Below are 11,708 nucleotides of genomic sequence, written 5' to 3'. Positions count from 1 at the left end.
AGAGCCAGGATAGGAACAGATACATGCATGCTCATGTTCATCACAGCACTATTTACAATAGCAAAAAGATGAAAACAACCTACATGCCCATCAGCGGAAGAGTGGATGACCAAACTATGGTACATACACATACTGGAATGCTATGCAGCATTAAAGAATTATATAGATTCTGCAAAATACCATATAATATGGATGAACTTGGAGGACATTATGCTGAGTGAAATAAGTCAATCACAGAAGAACAAACATAGTATTAGTTTGTTGTTGTGGAAGGTCAAGGAAAGGTTTATATATGGAGGGAAACTGTCTTTGTTGGTTGCCAGGGGTGGGAGGGGAGTGGAGGGAACACTGTTAAAAAAAAAAATGCATTGATTCATGTCACTTTAGTTTTGTGTATTTCACTGTACATAAATTATATTTCAATAAAATGCCTTAAAAATAAATAATTTCTGTTCATTTGAAAGCTATCAATAAGAATGAAAATGCAAGTCAAAATGAGGTACTCATAAGACATACTGACAAAGGCTTACATCCCAAACATTAAAAGAATACTTACAAATTAATATGATAACTAAGCCCGTGCCCACTGCTATCAGGTTGTTCCGACTCATAGCAATCTAGGACAGAGTAGAACTGCCTCACAGGGTTTTCAAGGCTATAAGTCTTTATGGAAGCAGTCTACCTCATCTCTCTCCCACAGAGCAGCTGGTGGATTTGAACCACCAACCTTTTGGTTAGCAGACGAATGCTTTAACCACTCTGCCACCAGAGCTCCTAATATAACAAAGGACTACATGATTAACTCCTGGCACTTCACAGAAGAACAAACATATGAAAAGGTGTTGAATCTTTTCACTAACCAGGAAAGTGCATGTTTAATTCTCAATCTCAAGACCATAACAACCTCCACATTCTTAATATATTTTCTTCTATCTTTATGGTTTTCTTTTCCTCTTTTTGCTACCAGTGTCTTCTCTATCTGTTATATTGTGGCCAGATAGCTTTGTAAGAAACATCCAATAGTTTTCTCCATGAATTAAGAGCATCTAACTTCAGTTAATATACCTTGCCACCTCCCATCCTTCCACACATACTGTGCTTTATTCTAGTCCCTTGCAGTAATGTTGTTGTTGTTAGGTGCCATTGAGTCATCTCTGACTCAGGGACCTTATGTACAACAGAATGAAATACTGCCCGGTCCTGTGCCAGCCTCATGATCCCTACTATACCTGAGCCCATCGCTGCAGCCACCACGGCAATCCATCTTGTTGAAGGCCTTCCCCTCTTCCATTGACCCTACACTTTACCAAGCATGACATCCTTCTCCAGAGAATGGTCCTTTCTGACAACATGACCAAAGTAGGTGAGACTAAATCTGGCCATTCTCTCTTCCAAGGAGCATTCTAGCTGCACTTCTTCCAGGACAGATTTGTTAGTTCTTTTAGCAGTCCACAGTATTCTCAGCATTCTTTGCCAACATCACAACTCAAAAGCATCGACTCTTCTTTGATCCTTCTTATTCATTGTCCAGCTCTCACATGCATATGAGGTGATTGAAAATACCATGGCTTGGGAAGGGGCATCTTAGACTTCAAGGAGATATCTTTGCCCTTCAGCACTTGAAAGAGGTCTTTTGCAACAGATTTGCCCAATGTGATATATCTTTTGATGTCTTGACTGCTGCTTCCATTGTCATTGATTGTAGAACCAAGTAATATGAAGTCTTTGACAACTTCAGTCTTTTCCCTATCGTGATGCTACATATTGGTCTAGTTGTGAAGATTTTTAGTTTTTTATATTGAGGTGTAATCCATACTGCAGACTGTAGTCTTTAATCTTCATCAGTAAGTCATCCTTACTTTCAGCAAGCAAAGTTATGCCCTGTGCATATCTCAACGTTGTTAATGAGCCTTTCTCTAATCCTGATGCCACATTCTTCTTCATATAGTCTAGCTTCTCAAGTTATTTGCTCAGCATACTGATTGAATAAGTATGGTGAAAGGATACAGCCCTGCTACACTCCCTTCCTGATTTTAAACCTTGCAATGTCCCTTTGTTCTGTTCGAATGACAGCCTCCTGGTCTATGTACAAGTTCCTCATGAGTACAATTAAGTGTTCTGGAATTCCCATTCTTCTCAGTGTTATCCACAATTTGTTATGATCAGCACAATCAAATGTCTTTTCATAGTCAATAAAACACAAGTAAACATCTTTCTGATATTCTTTGCTTTCAGCCAAGATCCATCTGACATTAGCTATGATATCCCTCACTTGATGTCCCCTTCTGAATCCAGCTTGCATTTCTGGAAGTTCTCTGTCAGTATACTGCTGCAACCATTTTTGAATTATCTTTAGCAAGATTTTACTTGCGTGTGATATCAATGATATTGGTCGATAATTTCCACATTCTGTGGGATCACCTTTCTTTGGAATAGGTACAAATGTGTATCTCTTCAAGTCAGTTGGCCAAGTAGCTGTCTTCCAAGTCTCTTAGCATAGCCGAGTCAGTACCTCCAGCGCAGCATACATTTGTTGAAACATCTCAATGTGTATTCCATCAATTTGTGGAGCCTTGTTTTTCACCAATTCCTTCAGTCAGCTTCGACTTCTTCCTTCAGTACCATTGGTTGTTGATCATATTCCACCTCCTGAAATGGATGATCATCTACCAATTCTTTTTGGTTTAGTGACTTTGTGTATTCCTTCCATCTTCTTTTGATGCATCCTGCATCATTCAACATATTGCACATGGGCTCTTTCCATATTGCATTTTGAGGCTTAAATTTGTCCCCTAGTTCTTTCAGCTTGTGAAATGCCAAGCGTGTTCTTCCCTTTTGGTTTTCAAACTCCAGGTCTTTGCACATTTCATTACGATAATTGACTTTGTCTTCTCGAGCTGCTCTATGAAATCTTCTGTTCAACTCTTTTGTCCTGTCAATTCTTCCATCTGCTTTAACTACTCTCCATTCAAGGGCAAGTTTCAGAGCCTTCTCTGACATCCATTTTGGTCTTTTCTTCCTTTCCTGTCTTTTGAATGACCTTTTGCTTGCTTCGGGAGCTCTGGCGGCATAGTGCCTAAGGCATTTGACTGTTAACCAGAATGCTGGTGGTTCAAACCGACCAGCCACACACTTCAAAAGGAAGATTGGGCAATCAACTTCTGTAGAGATACCTCCTCAGAAACCCAAGAAGGGGTTTCTGTGAGTTGAGATTGATTCTACAGCAGTGAGTTTGTTTTTGGTTTCTTCATGGATGATGTTCTTGATGTCATCCCACAATTTCTCTGGTTTTTGGTCCTTGGTGTTCAATGCATCAAATCTATTCTTTAGATGGTCTCTAATTCAGGAGGGATATAATCAAGGTCAGGAGCTCTGATAGCATAGTGCCTAAGGCACTTGACTGCTAACCAGGAGGCTGGCGGTTCGAACCCACCAGCCACTCCTCAGAAGGAAGGTTGGGCAGTCCTACTTCCGTAGTGATAACTGCCTCGGAAACCCAAGGAGGGGTCGCTATGAGTCGGGGCCGACTCGATGGCAAATTGCAACAACAACAACATAATCAAGGTCATATTTTGGCTCTTAGACTTCTTTAATTGTCTTCAGCTTCAACTTGAACTTGCATATGAGCAGTTAATGCTCTGTTCCTCAGTCATCTCCTGGCCTTGTTTTGGCTGAAGATATTGAGCTTCTCTATCACCTCTTGCTACAGATGTAGTCAGTCTGATTCCTGTGTACTCCATCTGGCGAAGTCCACATGTATAGCTGCTATTTGTGTTGTTACAAAAAGGTATTTGCAATGAAATGTACCAAACATGAGTGATCAACACGGTGGCATTGAGAAAGAGAGTATATGGGAAGTACAGACAACAAAGATGAACCCTTTTGCACATATAGTACTGAGTTGTCAGTGAAGGCAAACATGGACATATGGATGGACAAATGGGTGGGCATGCTGAACTATTAGTTATGTCTATGCAGGGGGGAGTGTGCCCAAGACCATGTATAGGGTTGGCAGAGAATGTTTCTTTAAGTGTATTTGTATGTTCTGTAAGAATTCCCAGGTGTATAGTAGAGCTGACAAGGGAGAAGTTTGTAGTCACTTCTTGGGCACTGCCAGCTACCCAAAGGGAGTGAGTAGTTGGATCTGTGGTCTTGGGACCATAGTTGCAGGGGACATCAAGCTCAATTGGCATAACTACACAAAACATTGTTCCACCTCCTAGTTTGGCGAGTAGAGACTGGGATCTTAAAAGCTTGCAAGAGCTAGATGCAACAATGGGTCTCTCCTCATCCAGAGCAAAGAAGAATGAAGAAAACCAAAGATTCATGGAAACAAGTAGTCCAGGCGACTGGTACACCATGCGATCTTCAGCCTATATGACTATGAGACCAAAAGAACTGAATGGTGCCCAGCTACCACTGTCAACCACTCAGGGGGATCTATGTAGGAGATCCTGGATAGAGTGGGAGAACAATGTGAAACAAAACTCAAAGTCATTTGGGAGAAAAAAAAAAAAAGAAGGACCAGGTTTGCTGGTCTGATAGAGCCTGGTGGAACCACTGAGACTATGGCCCCTGGCTGCCCTTCAGGTCTGGAATTGAATCCACACGTGTGGCTTCCAGCCAAACAAAAGACAGGCATATGAGGTAAACATTTACACTAGATAAATACACTCCTAAAAGAGAACAATCATGGGAGAATAGAGGGGCTGTGTATGCACAGGGACATAGCTCAGGGGGCTGGAGTGCATGGAGGGACACAGGGAAGAGGTAACAATAGCAAGGAAGTGGGAGGAGAGTTGTTGCCTTGTGGTAAATTGTAGTCAATGTCATGAGACAAAGTGTATGTGAACTGCTGTGTGGAAAGTGAATTTTCTCTGTGAACTTTCACCCAAATCACACACACAAGAAAGGTATTTGCAGTGAATAATTTGTTGGTCTTGCAGAATTCTATCATGCGGTCTTTAGCGTTATTCTATCACCAAGGCCATATTTTCCAACTACTGGTGGTTCTTCTTTGCTTACAACTTTTCCATTCCAGTCACCAGTGATAATTAACACATCTTGATTGCATGTTTGGTCAATTTCAGACTGCAGAAATTAGTAAAAATCTTCAATGTCCTCGTCTTTGGCTTATTCCTTCAAGGTTTTGTTGCACGTGCCATGTTCCCTCATCTTAGAATACTATCCCTTTTTTTTTATTCCTGGTAAAGCCTGTTGTTTCCTAGGCCAGTATTAACTCCTGTAAAATCTTCCCAAACTCCTTTAACAATTAGGCCACCACCTTCTTTTCCCCACATTGTAACAATTATATTGCTGTTATTCTCCCACAAGAAGGGTGTCATCTTGTTTTGTTTTGTTTTTTTGTTTGTTTGTTTGTTTGTTTTTCAAATCTAAGTATCTTGATTGACTGGCATATAATAGGTGCCTTGAAAAGTGTTTTCTGAAGGCTGGAGGAATGAACTGGTAAATGAACTTCTAGTGTACAAATGAACCAAGGCCTTCTGCATCTGGTCCTGTTCTCTTTCCTTCACTGCTTTTTTCTGGCCAAGGTTAGAGATCTTATCTAATGTGTTTGGAGAACCAAGGTCTTGTTTGCACCTGTTTTTCATTGTTGTTGTTATGTGCTAAGGCTTTAGGTAACCTGCTGTTCTCAAGAGGTAGAATGAAATTCTACAGCTTTTGGTAACCAGCCCTTCAGCTGAAGGGACATAAGCATCTCTGCCTTCTGGTTGCAAGTGGGCAGCAGGGAATGACTTCACTTATTCAGCAGATGTTGCCTAGAATATTTTCCCTGCAAATTTATAGAAGGATCCAATAGAAACATACTATTAAAAAATCTATTTGCTTTGTAGGTTTAATTATTTTTGTACACAAAACCAAGATACTATAACTCAACAGAATACATTTTTCCTTTCAATTTTAATAAATTTGAAGTGGGTAATAAAATGAGGAAAAATAAAGCTTACAAAGAAAATTGTATCGATCCTAAGGAAAATTCCTTCAATATATGCCTTTGCTGGATATGACTAGGCCTTGGCAGTTACTTAGCTATGTTCCAACTGATGATTTGGATTTCTGTGCCAGGTTTTATTAAGGAACTCGGGATAGCATCCATTCTCTTTGGACAGAATTCTGGCAAATCAGCACAGTCTCTTGAATTTTCAAGTATATGTTTTGATTAAGTCCTTTCTGCTGACATAGATAGTCTTTTCCTTATGGCTGATACTGCTGTGAACATTTGTTTCTCTGCAGCTGTGGTGCTCCCATTCAAGTTTCAGAGATGAAGCTCCTTTCCTTTTCATCAGGGCAACTCACTGTTTTCCTCCCAGCGGAGGTTAAGTCCATAGGGACAGAGAAGGATCACGTCCTGCCTCTGCAAGAGTTAGCCATGAGGAGTCTGTATCGCACTTACCACCAGTTTCTAAAAGGTACCTGGGACTTTTTATATTCTTAATAAGTTTTAATATCATATCAACACAGATGATTTTAACACCCCCTACAGACAGAACACATTCATTAAATTATTCAGTTGCAAAGAATAGTGGCTAAAAGTTAAACTGTGTGGTTTAAATGAAGGAAATTTGTGTTTGGAAACACCAAATTTGTGTGTTTGATTTAAGCAAAATGTTGGCATGGGGACTTTCTTCAATTGGAATAATTTGGAAAGATTTTATCCCTAAAGAAAATTTGGATCCTTCTTCTAGCAGAGCAAGTTTTTGCCTTGCAGCCTCCTCACATCTGAGAGATTTATATTCCTAAAGGAGAGAATATATCAGGAGGCTTTGACAATATTACCACAACCTGACAATTCTTGTTTTGGAAAGGACTTACAGTGTGTAAGTTTCATAAATACTGTGATGCTTTTAAGAAAACACTAAGGGATGTTATAAGAAAACTACATCTCAAGAGTTTTTTTTAAATAGCTAAATTTTCTGTCTTTGTTTAAAAAAAAAAAAAAAGAGGCCTGATAAAAACATCTAATATTAACCTACGAATGTCTAATACAAAGTTGTTACATTGTGTTTTATAACTAAACGGTAAATTATAATTATTCTCCTATGAATAAATTACATTTTATAAATGGTTATTGATAGGTCAGAGTAGATATAAAAGATAATAAGGTAATTTGCATTTTCTTCTCAAGCATGGGTGAAATTATTTTTAGGTCCCACCTCAGTATGACCATTTCTATGTCTACTGAAATGTTTATCCTCAGTAGTAGACCATGGTCCATTTATGCTCAAGATGCGCTGGGCCACTAGGATGTTTTGCTTTATAAATGTTTCTTTTATATTTAGTGCTCAGATAAAGCTTGGAAAAAAGCACTCTGTTTTCATTTGTGACAGCTCATGGGAATGAGACAAAGAAAGGCCTACTTTCATTATCATTTTCTTTGTTTCCTTTCTGTATTTCTCCCTTTTCATTCTTTTGAATAAATATGGTTTACCTTGGTTGTTCTTGACTAATACTAAATGCTCAATAGATTTAGTGAAAAACGTAACGAAAGTCAGTTCAGTCTTCAGTCCCAGTGCTTTTTTTGTTCTCTGTCAACTTATAGAAGTTGGCAAAACCCTCTCTGCGTAAATTGATGCCTTTTGATTCTTGAAGAATATTTGATCTTATTCTTTCCTCGCTTTTACCTAGGACAGCTCCTGGTTGCTTTTAAAAGAGTAGATTTAGGTTTTCTTTTTGTATCAATAATGTGAAGACCATCTTTCATTCTAAATAATGTTAGATTTTTATTTAATGTCTACCAGATAACAGAATTTTCAACATGCAATAACTTTTCACTAACTTGAGAGTACTTGAACTTGTACAAAAATATTTTAGGAAGTCTAAACCTGACTTTGATGAAACCTGAATTTTGACTCATGTGCCTGATTTTCTCTCCTCTTCCAGATTTGAACTTTCTGTCTCCAATCTCGTTACCCAGAAGTTTTCTGGAACTGCTGCACTGCCCCCTGGGGCACTGTCACCGGTGCAGTGAGCCCATGTTTACCATTGTCTACCCCAAGCTCTTTCCCTTGAGAGAGACGCCGATGGCAGGGCTGCACCAGGGGTAATCATGCCTAAGTGGGCACCAGGGCTTATACCTGGGTAAGGGTGGGCACATGGGGTGTTGGGAGGACATGCATGAAAGCACTGTTAACTTAGCAGATTTCTAGGGTACAGCATGCTTCCTGAGATAAGTCTGGAATGAAACAAATGCCCATTTTCAGCATCCAACCCTTAGCGACTGTATAGGACAAAGTAGGACTGCCCCATAGGGTTTTCAATGCTATAAATCTTTATAGAAGTAGACTGCCACATTTTTCTACCATGGAGCCACTGGGTAGGTTCAAACTGCTGACTTTTTGGTAAGCAGCTGAGTGCTTTAACCACTGTGCCACCAGGACACCTTACAAGAAAATGAACTTTCTCTTATTAATTTTTCATATATAGAACAGGAGTAATACTTGTATTAGTTAGAGTAACTCATTCTTTGTAGGCTTTATTCTTGTTGTTTCTGTGTTCACAAATCTTTAGGCAATCAGGGATGCTAGAAAAAAAGGAAAAAACAAAACAGAACTTGTTATATAATGGAATGAACCCACCCCTTCTGTGTAATTGATGTTGCTAACTGAAAGAGTGTGTGACTGAGCAGAGCACATGCATGTCTGTGTGTATGTGTGTGGGTTTCTGTTTTAAATTTCTCACCCTTCCAAATGGCATTCTCTTGCCACTCTCTATTCCTTGGCACAGTGCTTTCAATTTGCTGCAAATGTTCACTAAGTAAAAACCCCCATACTGGTAGTTTAAAGAATACCAGACAATTAAAAGTAGGACATAAAATGAAAAATCCCCTATTATCCCAACTTGGCTTATGAATTTTCTAAATTTACAATGTTTGTTAGATCTGCATTTTTAAAGTTAAAAAAAAAAAGTACCATAATACCTCATTTATCCATCGTAAGTGGTATTTTGTTTGGATGAGTAACTCTTTCAGATAACTGAAGCTTATTATCCCTATTCAGTGCCACAGAATATTTCAGTTGTACCCATTTTAATGGAAACCTTTCCAAGATTTTCTTTCTTTTTCTGGTTTCTTAATCCACGCAAGGCAGGGTTAAGGAGAAACACTTCAGCACCTGACAAACCTGACTCTTCGGCTTTGGCAGCATGGGCTGGGTGCTTGACCTCTCTTAGCCTCAAAGGGGCACCATGCATGCAAGGCAATGTGAGGATTGGCAGGTTATTGAAGTCAAACACCTGAGGCTTGTATGAGCATTAAATGCATGATCATTACCTTTTCCATTTTCTCTGCCCTCTCCCTTCTGAAACTGCAATTATCTTTTTCTTGCTCTGCATAATTCCATTTTGCTGTACTTAAGAGTTCCTGTTTCAATTCCTATATTTTTAATGGCTCCTGCTTTACTGTGCCTAGAAGAGCCCTCTTGCCAGTCTTTCTAATTTGATGCTTATGTCCCTGGGTGACATTGTTTGTCTCTGTTACTAAACTTAAAAGTAGACGGTTCAAACCCACCCAGCAGCACCATAGAGGAAAGGCCTAATGATCTACTTCCATGAAGATTACAGCCAAGAAAACCCTATGGAATAGTTCTACTGTGTAATACATGGGTCACCATGAGTAGGAATCAACTAGATGGCAGTGGGTTTGGTTTTGGTTTTGGATCCTAGGTAATCAGATAATAGAATTTAGTGGAATTACATTTAAATTAGAGTAAAATGGACTGAGTGAGGGTCTGAGGTTATTACTATGTGTCTCAGTTTCCTAGGGCTGCCAAAAGAAATTACATATTGGGTAGCTTATAAGAACAGAAATTTATTGTCTCCCCATTCTGAAAGATAGAAGTCCAAAGCCAGGCTATCAGCCATGTCAGTTCTTTTCTGAGGTTTCCATGACTCTTTTCCAGCTTCTGGTGGCTTCTGGCAGTTTTGACATCCTTGGCTGATAGATGCAGCTTTACATGGTGTCTTTGTCCTTTATCTCTCTATGTCTCCTTCACCTCTTTTATTATAAGACACCACTCAGATGGGATTGGGGCCCATCCTATTCTTGTATGACCTCATGTTAACCTAGTAGAAAGCATCTTCAAAGAAAGATCGTATTTACAGGTACAAGGGGTTAGGACGTCAACATATCTTTTTGGCAACACAATTCAATCTGTAACACTCTGACTAAAATTAACAAATGAAATAGAGAAATCTATGAGAAGCAGTAGTACAGAATAGACTCCTCCACTAAGAAACCTAGGGCAAATTACCTAACTTCTTTGAGCTTCATCAATGAAGAAGATAATAATATCTACTTAATAAAGTCATTGTGAAGGTGAAATGAGGTCATTCGTATGGAGAGTCCCAGACAGTACCTAAACCCAAACCAAACCCACTGTCACTGAGTTGATTCCAACTCATAGCGACCCCTATAGTGTTCCCAAGGCTGTACATCTTTACGAAAGTAGATTGCCCCATCTTCCTCCTGTAGAACAGCTGGTAGGTTTGAACCACCAACCTGGTAAATAGCCAAATGCCTTACCCACTGCACCACCAAAGCAGGATGATCTATTTTTGTAGTGCAGAGACTTCTGTTACTTCTTGTTTTTGTTACTTTTGTTATTTCTTTCTGCTTTGTTTTTAGCACATGATCTCCATATTAGGAAGGAACAGTAATTTTATTTTACTAATTTATTAAGCTAATTTATTAAGTCCTTCTGCATCATTCTGTACAATTCCCAATAGAAATCATTTTCTTCATGAAAATAAAAACAAAACAGTATAGTCAGAATGCTCTGTTAGTAACCAATAAAATTCTAAAAAACAATTAAAAATAGAAACTTTTTGTCATGGTAATTAATTTGTGAAAATGAAGTTATTTTTGTGTTACTTGTAAATGAAATTTGGGGAATTTATTCACTGTTTGCATTTGCCATTCATTACTACTTACTTCTTATTACAACCTGGAAATTCTTTGTGAGTAGTTTTATGTTGTCATTATAATAAAATGAACATATCAGGATTTTAGGACTTAGGGAATGCCCTTTGGAGGAGCAAAGCCAGAAGTGCCTGTGTTTATAGGAGAGATGAAATACCAAGATATAAGCATGGCTTTCTGGGTGGGTTAATGGAAGGATCTGAAATTGAGCGTTTGTGGCTTTCATTTGGTCATGAGACCGTCCTTCTTCCTTGTTGCTGTGTGGAGATTGTATTAAAAGCATTGACTTCAGTTTCTACCATAATCTTTAAAGTACTTTCTTTTGTAACTAAAAACCAAACATTTGACTGCCTGGTAGCTTATTGCTGAAAATGAAATCAATATTTTTAATGTCATACACTCTGAAAGTTCTTGATATTTTTTATTTTTCTAATATATTCACTTCTGTTTGCATTGCCTGTCATAAAATAATATAGTGTAGCAGCCAGTATCTAAAATTATGTGGACATCTGACATTATTTTAAGAGAGAACATATTGACTATTCTTTAAAACACCAACTTCTATAGAAATGCTAGTTCCAACCTAAATTTAATACACAGATTGAAGTAAAAAGAAATTACAGTTTTTTGCATAAACGGTAAAGGCCCCAACCTCCAAATATACATAGCAGAGAAGAATAGCTAGTTAATTCATGATTTTAGTGCCTTTGTTGTTGTTGTTGTTAAGTGCCGTCGAGTCGTTTCCGACTCATAGCGACCCCATGCACAGCAG

General features: G+C 38.7%; 1 protein-coding gene across 1 annotated transcript in view; it reads left to right on the top strand.

Annotated features, from left to right (window-relative positions):
* Window positions 1-11,708, top strand: part of LRRC28 (leucine rich repeat containing 28) — a 375,800-nt gene that overhangs the window by 332,643 nt on the left and 31,449 nt on the right. The window contains exons 7-8 of the mRNA XM_007959947.2: window positions 6,256-6,431; window positions 7,903-8,062. Of these exons, the coding sequence (XP_007958138.1) occupies window positions 6,256-6,431; window positions 7,903-8,062 (336 nt within the window). The remainder of the gene's footprint in view (window positions 1-6,255; window positions 6,432-7,902; window positions 8,063-11,708) is intronic.

The sequence above is a fragment of the Orycteropus afer genome, unplaced genomic scaffold (assembly GCF_000298275.1).
Source record: "Orycteropus afer afer isolate SDZICR_OR568_19922 unplaced genomic scaffold, OryAfe1.0 scaffold00019, whole genome shotgun sequence".
NCBI classification, from domain to species: Eukaryota; Metazoa; Chordata; class Mammalia; order Tubulidentata; family Orycteropodidae; genus Orycteropus; species Orycteropus afer.
Note: the sequence above shows the minus strand (reverse complement) of the source record. Positions and strands in the feature narration are given on the sequence as shown.